This window comes from Epinephelus moara, chromosome 24, assembly GCF_006386435.1.
Source record: "Epinephelus moara isolate mb chromosome 24, YSFRI_EMoa_1.0, whole genome shotgun sequence".
In the NCBI taxonomy this organism is placed as follows: domain Eukaryota; kingdom Metazoa; phylum Chordata; class Actinopteri; order Perciformes; family Serranidae; genus Epinephelus; species Epinephelus moara.
Window position 1 is genome coordinate 30,624,910 of NC_065529.1, and position 18,176 is coordinate 30,643,085.

Here is an 18,176-nt window from a genome sequence, read left to right on the forward strand (position 1 = left end):
CTCTGAATGGGGGCTTGGGTTTTAAACTATTGGTTTACCACAACAAGCAGATTGTCAGCTTCACATTGGACTCTGGGAAAATGAAGATTTTTCACTATTTTAGGAATGGATATTTACAGCTGATGTATCAAAACAATTAATAAGTTGCAGCCCTGATTATAAGCAGGTTTTGAGACTATGTCCACATTAAGAAGTGGCAAACAAAGTAGGTCTATGGCTACAATAACACCGTAGGACTTAGTGCTTTGATTTTTTTTGTTTGGCTGGTCAACTGATTAATTGATTGTGGCCAACATCAGATTGCAGTGTGAACTGTTCACTGTATTGGACTGACCTTCTTGCGCAAAAGAACAATAACAAAGACGTCACACGCAGCACGCTTTCGTAAGTAAACATGGAGGTCACTGAAGTCGGCGATCAGTTTCATTTTCAGTGGAAGCCAGCAAATTTGTGAGCAGATGATGACAAAGATAAGGCAGAAGAGCCAAATTTTTGGAGCCAATGGCTGCTACTTCTGTATGGACGTGTGTGTGGATGCAGGGTTGGAGCCAGGAGTGGTGAAATGGTGACGTGAATGGCTTCACAGTTGATAGCTTCTGGATGTTAAGGGCTACTTTTAACTACATCTGTGTTATGGGCTTACATTCACAGATCGATTCCCACCAGTGCAACATTGTGATGAATGTTGATCTAGAGCAGGGGAAGGCAACCTGCAGCTCAGGAGCCACCCACAGCTCTTTGACCCTTCCCCGCTGGCTTTCATTTATCATTGCTGTAGCAGTAGAGTGATTCCTACATTTTCCAGTTGTAGAAATGTGCAGCCTATACACTGAATAAAAACATCTAACATCTCGTCAGCTATGCAGGTCATACATCTACGGCCTTTCCTAGAATCTTTCCTAAAATTTTGCAGAATCTCAACAGCAATGCTTAGTCTTCCTTAGTGAGGCTAGCTATTGATTCCAAATCCAAAAATGAAAACATCTCAAAGGAAAATAGAGAATTTAATAGTGAGTGGACAGATTTGTTTGCTTTCACCACTGACGCTGCAAAGTTTAAGTACCAAACAATCAGAAATAGCCCACTGCAGAGTAGCTATTTCATTGTAAAACATATGCATGAATGCTCATTTAGACCTTTAATAAATGTTTACAGGCTAATTTAAGTTACATAGGTTGTGTTACCGTCACTTCATGGCACAAATATGTATTGTGGTTCAAGACAGATTAAGAAAGCTTTTTTGTTTTTTTGGCCAAAAATAGCTCTTTTGGTAGTACAGGTTGCTAACCCCTGATCTAGAGTCATGAAAAAGTTGCATGAATTCCAATACAACTGTTCAGTCTGATGTTGCATAACAAAAAATAAAGTAAATAAATACATGCACAAATCCGAACTGAAAAGATCAGATTCTGTGTGATTTGTGCTGTTTACACTGTTATGGGAAAAAAGCCCCCAAAAAACAAACGAACGCAGCAAACTAACAAATTGGATTTTGGCTACTTTTGCCTGCAGGCTGAACACAGCCTAAGAAACAGCGTCTGAAATGCATTGGTGCACATATTGAAGCAACATATTAAACTGTTGATTCAGTAGCGTACACTGATTTTTGTTGACACTGCCACTGTATGTATAAAAAGAACATTATCATTTCAGAATGGCTTAATTTTAAAAATGCAGCTCTAATCACACTTGTGTAAGTAAAGGGAGTAAAAAATAAATAAATTCACACCGTGTACAAATACTAGTTTCATTTTATTTGCAATTTAAAATTTCATACAAGATAAAAGTAGATAATTCAATCTGCCTGAACATTGTTGGTATATGACTCAAATAAAGCCATTAAAATCCTTGATATATGATGTACTGACATGGCAATATTCTAACAGATTACAAAATGAAAATGGGTGTTTGTTTTTTTTAAAGGTATGAACACACACTATGATGATTTGACACAAAATAAAACGACTGTCTGAACAGGAGCTACAAACAGTTGTGTAATCTACACATGGCAAAGCTTTCAAACTGTGGAGAATAATACGTACAGTACAAGATACCTTCTGTAATACACATACTGAACTGAAAAATGCCATCAATGATCAAACGTCACAAACACACTTGTGGCTCACTTGATATTTTAGTGTGATAATGGCCATGGATATTCGGGGCTTTCACTTTTTTCACTATTTGTAAACGCGATCAGTAAAGATCAACCCTTCTGAACTGCAGCAGTGCTCACGATGTAGCTTTTTCATCACTGGGTTCTGATATATAAACTGAAGGGGCTACAAACATAAAAATCAACATGGTGCTTTATTCATCAGCAAATTGCTTCAAATATTCATATTTGTGCTGAATGATATAAAGCTCACCAGACAGTTATTCTGGAACAAGAATAGGAGTAACGTTACTCCCTTTTGAGATTTTTTTTGATGTTCCACAACTTAAACAACAATAGTTTTATAACATATCAAAGGGGAAATTTATAACGTTTAATGGTCAAAAAAAATAAAATAAAATCATACATCGGGCATTTAATGTGTCAACTTTGGACGACAAAACCAGAAGAAAAATCAATCTACCATACCAAATCTCTAAAAACCAATGAAATGGGTGGCCACCCAAAACATCTGCATGCAAACACACCTCACAGATCTGCAACATCCAGAAAAGTTTTACCAGTTGTCCTGTTTGTTCTTGGATATTCTGTACGACAAACCAAGAGACAGCATTTCCCTGTGTTTATACGTGCTCCCTGCTAAGAAGGGACTGAGACATCTGGATCAGTAACAAGATATAAATAAGACAGATGCTGAGTCGGGAGGCTGGGGACTCGTATGACTAGTTAGGAGTCTAGGTGGGCACAGTGATACTGCGAGCTAATAGAGCCAGCAGTGCCAGCTCCACAACCCCATGGGCTTGTTCCAGTGCCTCTGCAGCCTCCCTGGCAGAAAAGCCCGCTGCCTGGATTCTCTGGATGTGCTCAGCTGGAAATTGTTCTATAAAGGGATGCGGAGAAGGGAGGGGAGAGGCTGGAGACGTGAGCTGTGGAGCCTGAGCCAGAGGAGGGGTTGAAGGGGAGGAGGTGCTCGAGACTTCCTCAGGTGAGCCCACTGCCATAGACAGAGGGCTGAGGAAAGTGTGCTCAGTCTGGAGGCCAAGAGTGTCTGGGGTGTTGGTGCCAGAGGCTCGTCCATCTGCAACCCCTCTCCCCTGCTGCCCTTCAGGAGGTTCCCTGACCTCCAGGTCCCCTGCAGGATCCGGAGGAGCCTCTGGCTCAGGCTGAAAACTGCTGATGTTATTTGCTTCATCTTGCCCGCATCTATCCACCATCCTCTCCCCGGAGCCGTCTGGACACTGCGGTGGTCCTTGTTCCTCCACAGTCTCTGCTGTATCCCCGCCCAGATGCTCATCCTGGCCAGAGAGGTCAGGCACAAGACACTTAGATGGTCCCTCATCAGACACAGCAGCAGCATAGTTGGCTTTGGCATCGCTTGGTTCTGCACCGGCTGTGATGGCAGTAGAGGGGTGGGTGTTTTCGGGTGTCGGGGTGCATGGCTCGGGGGCCACTTCGTCTGTTTCCTGTCTGAACGGATGTGAAGGGGAGCAGGAGGCGCTGCGGTTTTGCGAATGAGCACGATTGTTTGACACCAGCAGCTCGTGTAGCTCCCTCAGTGCGGCCGCCAGCGACGGGGTGCTGTCAGAGCTGGAGCAGTGCTCTCCTTCGGGCTGGTCCCTCTCAGAGGACACTACTTCCTGGGAGGCAGCGGGGGAGTCCATTTCAACCGAGTCAGGTTGGCTAGGAGCACTCGGACAGGCTTCTGTGGCATCTGCGACGTCAGACTCAGTTGCCTCCTGCTCCATGGGTTGAATGGGGGAGAGTTCCTCTGGTTGGGGAAGCATAGGGCTGGTCATCATCTCATCTGCTTCAGCATCCCCCTCTGCATGGCCAGGCTGTACCTCCCCCTCTCTCTCATCAGGACACTGGGATTCTGTCGTCATGTCCGCAGAAGGGGTAAATGTAGGGAGGACGTCTGTTGAGGGACTGGGGATAGGGGGCACTTTGGAGTTGCTCTGGACAGGCAGAGGCTGAGGGTGGACCTGGTGAGGGATAGAAACAGCATCCTCTGCTGAGGACGAGGGTAGAGGAAGCTCCTGGAGGCCAGGTTGGTCCTGGCACAGCTCTGGTGCTAAGGTCTGCTCCATGGCGGCCGGGGCAGACTGAGAGCGATCCAGAGTTTGGGGCTGGCCAGAGGAAGGACTCTGGGAAGGGGAGGTGGATGAGGACATTTGGTCTAAGGTTCTGGGTAATGTAAATGGTGGGGGCTGCGGTGAGGTAGTTTGTCCATCTGCAGTGTCTATTGTAAAGGAAAATATAAATGAGAATAAAACAGAGTGTGGATCCATCTGGAAGCATTAAGGAATACTGCACCCCCTAAATGACCATTTGTATATCAATTACTCACCATGTGTTAGCTTGGAATTGTGAGGACAAAGTTTTTTCTCATATGCTTCTGGTGAACAAAGACTCCAAAAATGAAAATTCTAGATGGATTGAACTCATAGGGGTTGGGGTTTAATTACAGCAAAACTATAACAAAATATAGTTATATACATTATATACATAATTAAGGGCGGGCTGCTTTGAGTGACAGGCTGTCTGCCGATATCATCCTCGGCTTCTCAGTCAGATCCATCCGTCACTCCTTCACAGCGCCAGCCTCTTGCAAATATGGTCACTTGTGGCTCCAAAAAAAAAAAAAAAAACCAAGATGGCGAGGACTGAAATGCCGAACTTGAGGCTTCAAAAAGGGAGTCCACAAACCAATGGGTGATGTCACGGTAGCTACGTCAATTTTTATTACAGTCTATGTTGTTGCCTTGATCAGTTTACTTGTTTTATTGCGTGACTTTGGTGTTTTAAAGGGTTAGTTCGGATTCACCAAATAAACTAACCAATTAAGGCAGCGGAGGACAAGCAGCTCCTGTGTTCAGGGAGGTAAAATTACAGTTTTTGTCAATGGAGTCTGGCTCGTCAGAAAGGGCTGTCTGTTTTGGATGTACGGAGCATACGTCTGGACAACTGAGACTTTGATGATACTGCACAAACTGTGTGAGAGTCTGTTAACAGATGTTTTGATGAAGAATTTTCTGTTTTTGGATTCTTTGTTCAACAGCCATGCAAGGAAAACAAATTCAACATAACACAGTAAAAGTAACTGATATAAAAGTGGCCATTTAACGTATTCCTTTACTTTGGATTATATGCATTTAAGGAAACAACCAATAACTCAAATGTCCTTACTGAAACTCTTCAAATTCTTGAATACCCGCTGCACATATAGTTTGTAACCTGTGCTGCATTTCCCTGTTTTTAACAGTTATATGTATTCAGAATAAATACATGATGTGTGGAAACAAAAGTACAACATCCATTAACCAATCCAGCAGCAAAATAACAGCAAAATAAAAGACATAAATAGCAATGGACTTAGCACTGGCAATGGACTTGTGAATTTGCAGTACCTGGTTGGTAGGGCCCTCTCCAGCTGTCTCCAAATGCATCAGTGCTGTCCTGCTCAGGGGGTTAGGGCGCACACCACACACATCATGCAAAGGGACGGAGAAAGTTAGCAGTCACACACAGAGCATGCACCAACCTATCAGCCTTTTCACACACACACACATGTGAAAAGTGTCATCCAAAAACAACTTGAGCCTATGTCCTAACAGAGAGGTCACAGTGTAGTCACATAACCTGTCACTGAACCTCAGAAAGCTCAATCGAGGTCACGCAAGTCGGACACTTGGATCAAAATTAACCATGATAATCAAAACCAAAACTGATTCAACAGCTGATTGATGCCTCTTCTCTAGTGGAGGAATGCCTGATTACACAACAGAGTCCACACAAATTCTTTACGACTCAACTGCTGCTGCTTTTGTTTACATTCCATTCATCAATGTGCAGCCATTACCCGACATGACTGGCTGATGGAAACAACAACAACAAAGACTAAGTGCATCTATGGCAATAGCACAAATGTTAATGCAAGCCTTGAAAAGCATTAAAAGGGAAACACTTCAGTGATTATGCTGTGATTATCTCAAATGTTACAACAGATCCAGCTGGTAGAGAAAGTACTATTTCTTCTTACAGTCAACCTCCAACAGTTACTTTTATACCCAAGTAGGAGTTGGAGCTATGGATAGACTCATCTATCACAGACAGTGTCACTTTGTATCGCAATATTGTTACATATCATGATGTTAATGGACAAAGTAACTGCACAAGAATGTCTGTATTAATCCAGTGAATTAAAGGGATACTTTTCCAATTTCCAACCAGGTCTGTGTCACCCCAGTGTGGGGAGTGTGTGCACATTAACGGTGTAAAGGTGCCCTTCCACTCCCGGGCCATGAGCAACTGGAGTTCCCTGCCTGTCTGCCAGTCAAAATCTGCCAGATGATGCATTTCGTGTCATCCAGTGGATTCTTGGTGCTGCTGGCATGGGGGGAAGCCAGACATTGTTCATCTGCACATACACCCCAAACCACAGTGACACAGACCTGGTTGAAAATCTGCAACACATCCCTTTAAATACCTGAGAGACCACAAAACTTCATCACATGGATGTTGAAATCATCTAAATGGCCAATATTGTCTAAAACAGTCCTGCTCATTTATTTTCAACATTGGCAAAAATGTCCTCATACATTCAGAGATATGTATATGTATAGAATAGCTACAGAGACATAAACTGAATTAAATGACTAGTCAGCACTTGGTATATCTCATCAGATTGCCCAAACACTGAGATAAAGTGACACCAGCCAGCTACAGTCAAATATTATTAGCAGGTCATCATGCTAACGGTTATGCCAGGGCAAGCATTTTGACTGACAACTGTACAAACACACTTTCATGTAATACTACACAATATTTCATCATAATACATCACATGAGATTGTCATCTCATAATCATTAGAAAGCTATCTCACAAACCTTAACCGACCATTTAACCAACACGACTATGCCACCGCTACCTAATTTTAAATGCATAGAGTAAGTCTTTTGTTTAAAACATTGTGATTATCCTTACTGTGCCAACACTGTGCAGGCATTTTTAGTGACTGTTCAACCACATGGCAGATGATTTGATACAGAAATCATAATTACGAGAAGAATTAATCACAATAAAAATGCAATACGTATGCGTATTTATTCTGCATTGATGTTCTATGTTTAAACTGTGTTTTAACTTGTGTTTTTATTCTATGTACATTTGTGAGCACGTCAAAGACGAATTTCCATTGCTTCTTGCAAGGGACAATAAAGGTTTTCTGATTCTGATTCTAATACATTTCTGTAATGCTGCTGCCATATCTCACTGATTTACTGTGTAGCATAATCCTGCTCGCACAAATCACCACCAACGGCTCTACTGGCACTAGATGTCCCTTTCAGTTTGTCTGTAGGTGGCTTCAAGTGCTGTTTTCACACTCCTTCAGGATCCATCTGCACTGTTGGCTAACACAGAATCTGACAAAATGTTAACAGTCTACACTGAACTCGCTGCAAGAAGACACACTCAGTACTGGTGATTAGGCTCCATTAAGTGTGAATGGAGCCATCAGTGGTTAGGTGTTTTCTCCAAAGTATATCTTGTTATACAGTGGGTGTTTAAAAACCACAGCAAATGATGACAATAGCACATCCACAAAGGGCAGCTAAAAACTAGACAAAGGCATACAGAAGACTGCTCTGTGGTTTCATCATGATGATAAATTCAGTTTTAACTGCCTTTCATTCAACCCAAGGACACTCTAAATACAAAAAAAACCAAGCCAAAACAAACAAATCATGAGTGTTTCCCTTTAAGCCTAAAGAGCTTGATCTCATCCAAAACCTAATTTATCTTCTATGATCATATTTTCCTGACAGGCATCTCTCAATGTCCTGACCTCGTCTTATTCTAAAGCACATTTAATTTGCTGAGGTGATGACATGAAGTGATCATGTGACTGAAATTCAGATGACTGCATAAATGGGGTTGAGAGTAAGAAGCTGTAAAGTGGCACATGCAAATGTGGTTCTAACGGAGCTCAAACAAGCCCAATGAAAAACAGGCTGAGGAGCAGGGATGGCAGCCTGTTTCTTACCGCTTTCCTGTATGGACCTCTGAAGTGCCTCTGCCAGTTCTCTGTCGGCTATCTCATCTGGACGGGCGTCTTCGCGCCCCTCTGCTCCGTATGCCAGGCGGGCACACTCTGGCAGCTCTGCTTCAGACAGGAAGCGAGTCTCGGTGCCTGTAGTGCCTATAAGAAGGACGCTTTTCTTCAGGTCAATCGAACACTGCAAGAAAAACAGGACAAGTAATGCTCCCAGATATTCTTCAACTTTCCTCTACATTCTGTGTACAGAGAACATAAAACTAATTCATTCCAATACTGCACAGCATACTGTGATCAGATAAAAGGGGCTCACACCTGATGTCTCTTCAGCATATCCAGGCCAAGCAGCATGTCCATTGGCTGGTCCTCCAAGATGGAGAAAGAACAAGGGAGGAAGTCCCCCTCTATCTGGACCTGAGCTACATGAGAGCAACGAGACAGCACAATTTTAACTACACTGAAATGTCCAGCAGAGAATTGAGTATGGACGCAGCTGAGAGAATTAGGGATGGAAACTGAGAACCGATTCCAAATTTTCCAATCTATCAGAATTATATGCCTCTGAGCCTATCAATTCTTTTATCAATGCCAGCATGTTTTTCGAACAGTTGTGCATTGCAAACAATACAGTTAAACTCATGCATATACACTGCAGGAAACTTGCAACGAGAAGGAGTAACAGTGGAGGGGAAAACAGTCCAAAGTGTGGCTTCATTTCATGAAGAACGATGACAGTGCTGCTTGTAATGTTTGCAAAATGAGAATTTCAAGCAAAGCCTGGTATACACTGCGCAATTTTGGGCTGTACCAGATGAAAGATGACCAACAAAAGAAATGTGGCAATATTTTTGGTTGTGGCTCTAAACGATGGTCCTCCTTCACACAGTGACAGAGGTTCAAGGTTGGCCGTTGTCACAATCTTGTCATCAAAGACAGGCTGGGATAAAATTCTGATGGTGTCACAAGTTTAGGATGACCATCTTACTGTGTGACTGCTGTTACCACCTATGTCTACTAACCAACCAATAGAAATGCAGCATGAAATGATGCACTTGCGCTAAACCCAGCATGCCATGGAGGCAATATGTGGGGTTCCAGCAAAGAGGAAAACCTTGCTGAGTTTTGGCAGCAGGTGCCTTGCTTGTTTGATGTGTCATCCAGCTCTTACAATCAATGCCTAAAGAAGGACTAAGCACGGAAGGAAATAGTGGCGGAGTTGCAGCTGCCAGGTAAGCAACCTAGCAGCTAGCAAACACAATCAATCACACAGACATACCTCATTATATTGTTCCCACAAAACTTAAGGTTACTAATGTGACCCTCTATGTTGTGCTTCACAGTTGAAGAAGTTAAAACCCGTGCAGCATCCTTGCACACTCAGTATGGGGAGCTATTGCATCGTGCGTCATATTCTGCGATTCAGTAGGCGCTGTCATTGTACAGTCTGCTTACATCAACATCAAACCTAGGTTTATTAGATCCATGTCGCACAGTGTAAATAAACTTAACAGATTGCTAAAATCTTATAGCCTGTAGGAGATGAGGACATGCATTAGTTTTTTCAATTTTTTCTACAGTGTGTTTAAACTAATTGATAATAAAACAGTTGCACTGATGCTGAAAACCTCTGTAGGCCTACTTTTTTCCACACAGAAAATTGATCAGGAATCAATAAAGAATCAGACAGATAAAATGAATCAATGATGGCATTAGCATCACTAAAATCTATCAGTTCTCATCCCTAGATTGAGGGAAAATGATTCCACCTTCCCTAGTGTTAGACAATCTCTGACACCATTTTATATCTCTGTTTGCAGTTTTAAAAGACATGCTGAGTAGTAAGCTTTGCTAGTGTGTGGATATGCAGGAAGTTACTCTGTGTTTGTTGAACTGCGCTGACGTCTTTCCTTTCACAGCAATTCACAGCATAACCACAAGTTGCATTAAATCACCACAGTTAAATCATTACTTGGAATTACTCATTTCAAACCGTAATTATGGTTGAACGTCAATAGGAAGTGGACTCAAAAACACCCAGTCATTGTGCTATGACAGGCTATCTAACCATTCAGCATGCTTGCAAACTGCACACAGCTTTTGTGCGACTGTAAGTAGGAACAAGTCAACAAAATCTGTATATAACTTTTTTTTTTTTTTTTTTTTGGAAGGAACTAGTCTGACGCTTTTATAGAGTGTTTCTCAAGTAAAAAAACAACAACAAAAAAACGACACTCACCCAAGTGAACTCTGCCAATGATCTTCTGGGTGCCCACTCCCTTGGCAATCCCCGCCCAACGACGGTCCACCAGCCGCATGATGTTACAGCGCTCAGCACACGCTTGGCTCATGATGGTCATCTGGGCTCCTAAAAACAAGGAACGTCAAGATAAAATGTTTAAACCTAATCAAAAACCTAAACTGGCCTGTGCAATGAAAAGGGGAATATAATGCTGTGTAAGCCCACATGGTGCAATAAATGTATCATATTTCTGTGCACCAGGATGAGGTTACTCTTCCAGATCTTGGCTGAGTCACACTGGTCTTGTAACAATCACAAGGGGAATGAGATCACAGACACAAGCGGCTGAAATCGATTATAATTTACAGACATGCAGACCTGTGTGCATCAGCGTATTCTCCGAGTACAGTGAATTCAGATACTGATACATTTTCAAATCACTGAGCTACAAACACTTTTCTTTTATTTATCTGTTAAGATACAAACAAAAACTAAAGCACAATCTAGCAGCACACCAACATTTCAGTACCATTCCCATTTACGGCCAGAATTTTGTTACGTATACAAATGGGATCAGGATTTAATGCTCATTACCTGAGTCAACAAAAGCTTTCACAGGGTGCCCATTGACTTTGCAGTTAATGTAGAGCATAACCACCTGTCCAAAGCTTTCTGGGGCCTCCTCCATTGCAATGGTCATGTTTTCTTCCACATTGTGCTGCCTGGAATATTCACAAAGAAGAAGAGGCTTGAGTTTTTTAAAACAAATGAAAACATGCTGCCTTACTTTGGTGAACAACCTCGTCAAATTCAGGAAAATTGCAAATTTCATTACATTACAAAATAATTTAGGGCTGGGTATGATACTATCATACTATCGAATGATAACAACATTCGATCCTTTTTGCGCAAGGGGTCTGATCTAGGACCGTCCAAATCAGCAAACTTTCTGTTGCTGCCGTTTCCAGAGCCCCTCCCCTTCCGACAAACGATCAGTTCAATGTCTGCCCAGTTAGCACGAGCTAATACAGCAGCAGCGGCTAACAGTTAGTCCCGTCATTGTGCATGCGGCTGAGCAGACTCTCACAACTGTCAGCAGGGAAAAGCTCACACTCCTGCAGCAGCAGCTACAACCCATACAGTATGTGCAGGGCTCGACAGTGCGAGCGTTTCACTCGCATTTGCGACTAAAAATAGATGTGTGAGAACTGTAAAAAATATTTAGGGGCACATGTGCGCATAAAAAAAAATCAGCCGAAGCAGCCTATATTTTTGTCAATAAAAAAATATGATACTCTAACCGCAAATGTTGGAGGAACTCCAGCCGCCTTCCCTCTTCCCTCTTCCCCGTGTGACACGGTTATGGGCGGTTTTCCAAGCCACTGTCGGCACAATGCGCTCTTGCGCCACGGTAGCACATACACAATGAATGGGTTCGTCGGCGGAGGTCTGCGCTTTGCGCGCTCCGTGTGAAAAGGGCTTAAGTCCACTGGCAGCATGGAAATAAGTCAAAGTGATGTACCAAGTTAAGCGGCGGACCTCTGGGGAAGCCTGCTCCGTTCTCCCCGTAGTTCAAATAATTTCAACTCTGAGCGCAGCGCTCGGGCGGAAAATCAGAGCGGTGCGCGACGCCAAGGGTAGCGGTGCCGCTTTGTCAGGCGTTGCTGCCCTCTCCATAGACAAACAATGTGACAGCCAGCGCAAAGTGGTTTTACAGCTGATCATGTGTAGAGGTCTTTAGGGACCGTTTGCCACGGTACCGCTGCTGGGCAGGGTGGAAATAAAGCCCTTTTCACACAGAGCGTGCAAAGCGCAGACCTCCGCCGATGAACCCATTCATTGTGTATGTGCTACCGCGGCGCAAGTGTGCACTGCTCTGCCACCGAGCTGAGCGGCACGCGAGAGGGCGCATGTTGCGGCGTCTGCACGTTGTGACGACACCTCGGCGCTGCGTGTCCAATAGCAGAGAAGAGCCTGAAGTAGACCCGGAAGCGGTCACCATGGAGCTGTAGCTCCTGAACGAGCCTGTACTCCCCCAAATCCTGTCCTCTGCGCCCTACCCCGTGGTGGGCGCCGCGAAAGCTCTGTGTGAAAGAGGCTTAAGTCCTGCAGAGTTTCAGAGGACCTGGAGAATGTTTTAAGATAGTAATAACATTATATAAGATAATCATATTGCAAAGATAATATATATAAGATAATAACATTAAAGACAAAATTAAATTGCAATAGGCCTACTTTTTCAAAACTTGATGATTTTACCTTTCTGTACATTTTGTATACAAATTCATTACATAATTTTGCTTGTAAATGTCTATTTGCATCACATTTATTACGGAAAACACATTATTTGATCAATTTACATTGTGCCCCTAAAGTTCTTTGTGCGCTCCTTACTTTTTCAACTTAGGAGCACATGTGCTCCTTGGGAAAAAAGTTAGCGTCAAGCCCTGATGTGGTTTGTTGAAGAAGTTGACAGTTCAGCATGCTGAGATGCCATGAAAACATTTGAAAGTATGGCTATGTTACACGCCACTTCATTCACATGATGGGAACTGCATGAAGTAATGTACTGGTATCGGTATCACTTTAAGCTTGTGTCGTAATGTTTTTAAATGATACCCAGCCCTTTAATTATTACACCACAATATCTCATTATGGAAGTAAAACTGAGGCTGTACCATGCTAAAGACAAGAGGTATAATGTGTTGCATAATGAATATTCAACAAAAAAAAATGTATGGTCTCAGCACTATACCTGATGTCCTCCTCAATCTTCGCTTGGGCATCCAAATCAAAAGGATCAGCAGTCAGAAGTCTGATCCTCTCCTGCTCTCTCTTGGCTCGATCCTGCTGTTGCTCCAGCAGCACTTTGGTGAAACGCTCTGAGACAGTTACAGTAACAAGACCAGTTCAAATCTGATTACAGGTGAACATAAATCGTGGCAGGTGACAATCAACAGCTCTTTTTTTTTTTTTTTGTTTACCTAAGTCTCCGCTCAGCAGGGCCTCAGCAAGCGGTGGGTTTCGCTCCTTGAGGAGTGAAAGCTCGTGTGGATTAGATAATAGCATCTGCTGGAGTAAGGCAGGGTCATCCAGCCCCTGAGGAGAGGAACCACGAAAGGCCATTGGCGTGGAAGATTGTGAGGCGCGCTGCGGCTGCTGAGGCTGTGGCTGTGACGAGGGCGCTGGTGGAGCCCGTTGCTGCTGCTGCTGTGGCCTTATCGCACCGCGTTGACTAGTTGAAGAAGAGGTGCCGGGGATTGTGATCGAACGAAAGTCAATATGGGGCAGACCTAAGGAGCGTGGAGGATAAATGGTGATAGGTTAGCATTTTGCATGTGCAAGAACTCTGCTCACTAAATAGATGATGCATTCATCTTCATGTCTTTTCAATAGTGTTGTCTTGTGCTCCTAGATGTATACCTCTGCTTTTTAAAATCAACACATTTCTCATCCTGTAACCTGCACATACTTTCCTCATACTTTTGCTATCTTATCTTGATTTTGGAGCAACCGTCCAACCCCTCCCATGATAAAAAAAATACCTGCTTGTCACTAACTAGAACTAGCAGCAGTAACACAGGTTAGATGAATGTTCCACTGTCAAATGCTCAAACTATTAAATAGTGAAATAAGCAGTCGCTGTTATCCATCTGTGTCCTTTTTTTGTTCTTGTCCTGCTTATTTCTGAACTCTCAATTTATGTTGGTCTCAAAGTCAAGTCCCAACCCATCAGTCGTCATCTTGTGGAAAAACAACAAACCACGGAGGAATATTACACCCTGAAAGCAATTTCATGGGAACTTAATGTACAGTGATTGACATCTTAAGGGGAATATGGCAACAGATCCAAATCAATAGCATTTATATTATTTCAACAAACACGTGGGTTACCTGGAAAGGCTGGCTGAGTTGGTGGTGGCCTTCTGTCAGCTTGCCTGAGAACCACCACATCTCCATCCTTAACGCCATAGGTCCCCAAGGCACGAGTAGGGTCTTTTAGGGGCTGTTCTACATAGGTGATCTGTTTACAGAAATATACAGATTTGAATTTTATATCATGTCTTCATCATTTTGCAAGCTCTATTTTCCTGTAAGTAAAACAGACTAAAATATGTTATATAGCTTTACTGGCTGGTCAACTGGGAGATCTACCTGACAGCAGCAACTACCTTACAATCCAGATCTACAAGGTTATATTACTGCTAGCCACTTGACTGGTGTCGTGGTGTCAATGTATTTGTTTTAGGTTAACTTATCATCCTCACTTTGTTTCCTGCCAACCCACACACGTTTTATAACAAACTGACCAAGCTGTATTATTTATGAAGGGAAATGAGGCGATCTTGGAACCCTGATTTTTAAGACAGCAGTAATAGGGGAGTAACATATCCAGTTTATGATCAATGATCCAGAGTGAAAACATCGCTGCACATTGTCATCTTTGAGATACGCCTTTGTTTTTAAATTCCCATGGCGTGTCTGTGTCACTTCTGTCTAAGCACACCTCCTTCCTAAATATTTAAACAGTACTAGCTGCCTAGCACCAGGCAGACAAAGGTAAGCAGCTAAGAAAAAGACAGTGAGGATATTTACTGATACCGTCCCATACTGAATGCAAGCCACTGAAATGAACTGAATTAAAATCGTATCATGGCAGACATTGTGATATCAGCAAATATTGTATCATTGTTCAAAGAATCGATATAATATCCAGTTGTGATTACACTTGTGTTTTACACCCCTAAGTAGTAATGGATTGCACTGTACAGTCAGAAAAAGTGGCTAATCCTAATGTGGGGGGGGGGGGGGGGGTGGCATTTTTGCTTGGAAATTGAATTTAAACTAAACCATTAACCAAATTTCCATAATTGCAGATTAACTTTAAGGAGCAGCGTGTAAAATTGAGTGAGATTTAGTGGCATCTAGAGTAGGACTGTACGATGATATTGCCACATCATCGGTATCGCCTAGTACTGGCTTTAAAACGAAATATCGGAATTGGCCAACATACTTTTTCTTAATTTACACAATGAATAAATATTAGATATAGTGAAAAGTACTGTATTTCATGTCTTCATCTGCTGGTGGACCATCACAATAAGAGTATGCATGCATAATATGATGTTAATTCCACCACAGAAGAGACTTGACAATCACTTAAATTACGTAGGGAAAGATGTGGATATACTGATATCTGTTATCGGTCAAATGAGTTGTTACATATCAGAAAGAAATCAAATATCGTCCATCCCTAATCTAGAGGTGAGGATTGCAGATTGCAAAAAGATGAAACCTCTGGTTAGATTTCCTTCAGTGCTCATTGTTCAGGTTTTTACTGGGAGCCAAATTATTTGCAGAGGTCTCTTCATGTCCAATATAAATGGACACAGTGATTAAGCTGGTAAAAACACTGAATAAATTAATTTCAAATTATAAAATCAGTGTTTTTCCAACCCTGCTCATCACTGAGAGGCTGCTAACTATGGTGTGACTGGCCCACTCTAGAGCCAGTGTTTGGTTTGTCCGTTCTGGGCTATTGTAGAAACAACATGGAGGACCGGCTCCTTATGGAGATATATACGGCTCATTCTAAAGTATTGAATAAATGATCTTTTTTTTTTCAGGTGATTAAAAAAAACATACTTGAAAACATATATTATATTCCAATTCTGCCAATATATCCCCCTTAATCATATACACTGGACCCTTAAACTTTAATGACTGACCAGTCTATCTCTCGGCTGATTCCTCAGCTATTCAGTTCCATGTTATTTTGTCTCACTCCAACATTACCTATTGCTCTTAAAGCAAAAGTAGAGTTGAATGTAAACTCGGTTCCTTTCACTCAAAACTGTTGCTCTGAAAAAATCAGGAAATACAATTAAACATGTTTATTTAAACCAGTATGAGTATTGATTGTATAAAAATTAGGCTTCAGATAATATATCAATTATGAATCAATCATTTGATCTAGCTCTGACAGACAGCAAATCAAGTGAGTTACGGCACTTGCGGCTTATGGCACCCTGCATACTGACAAAACACCACTTTATCCTGGTAAAACAATACTTGCAACTTGGATTAATTTTTATGAAAAACCCTTTTGATTCTTTTGATCTGAGGACCCTTATGGACTAAAGGAATATGAATAACTTGCACAGTAATCGAGTAATGGACCCATACTTTGAGGTAACCAACAGCCCAGTTATATACAAATGAACTGCTTTTCAACCAGACCAGGCTTCTAATTGAGACAGGCCTTTATTTGCCAAAATGTGTAGCCACACCGGTTCAGTAAAAGGGACTGGGCGTTTAATTGGGACCAGGCTTTTAATTGAAGTTTTAGGGTGGTCTCAATACAACCGGAAATAGAGGCTTTTCTGAGTTGGTTTTAATGGCATGGCCACACTGAATATGGTTCAGTTATAGTGTATTTTAAGACTAGAAACCTGATAGCTCCACTTTCACAATAAACGTAAAACTGGCAGTTAAAACTCTCATTGAGGTTTTAATAAAACTATTCACACACCCTGTAACCTATATCACTGTTCAAACTGGATGCAGTTTATTGGGGTAACGTTAAGGTTTGTTTTTGAGACCATATTTTAATCTGTCAAGATAGCGTGTCCCTCTTATCTTACGTTAACATGACGAAACCGTTAACTAACGTTACTGGGGCACCAGATACACAAAAATTGTCTCATTAAAGCTATAAGAATATCATTTTTTTTGGTTGACTTCGTGTAAGCGTTACCGTTAGCCTGAACAAGTATCGTTTTCGATTGTAAACTAGTATGACAACAGTTAGCTTCGTTAATTTGCTTTCAGTTTGACTTTCAGTTAGCTTAAAGTCACCAAGTGTGGCTAACAGCATTTAGCCGTTAATAACCGTTAGGGAAACAAGTCGACAAATTTCTCTGTTGTTCATAAACGAAGTTTCGCAACACCCCGTCCATCAAAAGTCCGATTCATGCTAGCACGTCAGCTAGCTAGCTACTAGCTCCGTTAGCTCCCTGGCTACAGATAGCCCGGGTCCTACCTGAATTTCCCCTGCTGGGATTCCTGATTCCAGTTCACAAAGTGCTACAAAGTCTCTCAGCTCCAGCTCCGGGGACACATCGAGGGCGAAGGTGGTTTCTGGGCGATCCCTCGGCGCGCAGAAAACGGTGACCAGCATCGCTTTTTTGGGGCAGGATCACTAGACGAACCCGCTGCAACAGAATGCGGTTAGTGTAGTTCCTTGTTATACACAGGAAAACCCAACTGTTACTCGGATTTTTCCCAATTTTAAGACGTGTTTCAGTACAAAAAGCGCCAAAGGGGAAACTGATAGTACACCGAAAGATGGTGGCTGCTTTGCACTTACTGGGTAAAATTCCTGGTGTGACAGTTTCTCTTTTAACAACTAAACAACATCAAGTATTGCTCAGTAGTGCCGCATTTCATCCAGTTTGTTTTTCGACATGTCGCATTACGGCAGTTGCAGTCGTGAGTACTTCTTCTTCTTCTACTCTTAAAACACTGTAAGCCACAGTCCTATCGCCACCTACTGGAGCCTTATGGAATTACACACACATCAAGACGAGGCATAATGAAACTTTGATTAATTAATATGACGGCAACATTATGTATTTGGCTCACGGCATTTAGTATAAATGAAACTATTCATAGTTATGTTTTGAGTATTATCTCTACTTTATGAAACAGCAGAGTTCATTACATAAAAGCTGCAACAGCTGCCTTTGAGGAGGCAACAGTCAGT

General features: G+C 42.2%; 1 protein-coding gene across 2 annotated transcripts; it reads right to left on the reverse strand.

The window, feature by feature from the left end:
* Positions 1 to 1,733: 1,733 nt before the first annotated feature.
* On the reverse strand, positions 1,734 to 17,913 carry ddi2 (DNA-damage inducible protein 2). Of its 2 annotated transcripts, none has more exons than XM_050039226.1 (10): positions 17,781 to 17,913; positions 17,454 to 17,625; positions 14,306 to 14,435; positions 13,396 to 13,704; positions 13,167 to 13,293; positions 11,006 to 11,133; positions 10,409 to 10,537; positions 8,488 to 8,591; positions 8,161 to 8,353; positions 1,734 to 4,355 (listed from the first exon to the last, which is right to left on the reverse strand). In XM_050039226.1, the coding sequence occupies exons 2-10, from the start codon at positions 17,589 to 17,591 to the stop codon at positions 2,851 to 2,853; spliced, it is 2,763 nt and encodes a 920-aa protein (XP_049895183.1). In that variant the 5' UTR covers positions 17,592 to 17,625; positions 17,781 to 17,913; the 3' UTR covers positions 1,734 to 2,850. The 2 variants fall into 2 exon arrangements, with proteins under 2 accessions (XP_049895183.1, XP_049895184.1); XM_050039227.1 differs by adding an exon at positions 5,524 to 5,572 and having other exon boundaries at positions 4,255 to 4,355; positions 17,454 to 17,879.
* Between the last annotated feature and the right edge of the window lie 263 nt (positions 17,914 to 18,176).

What these genes read in the sequence shown, in the direction of transcription:
- ddi2 (XM_050039226.1), bottom strand. Translation starts at nt 17,591, where the DNA reads ATGCTGGTCACCGTTTTCTGCGCGCCGAGGGATCGCCCAGAAACCACC. An exon ending in CATTGGCAGAGTTCACTTGG is followed by an intron (nt 8,592 to 10,408) that starts GTGAGTGTCGTT and finishes GCTCTCATGTAG; the next exon opens with CTCAGGTCCAGATAGAGGGG. An exon ending in GAGGTCCATACAGGAAAGCG is followed by an intron (nt 4,356 to 8,160) that starts GTAAGAAACAGG and finishes CCTTTACAATAG; the next exon opens with ACACTGCAGATGGACAAACT.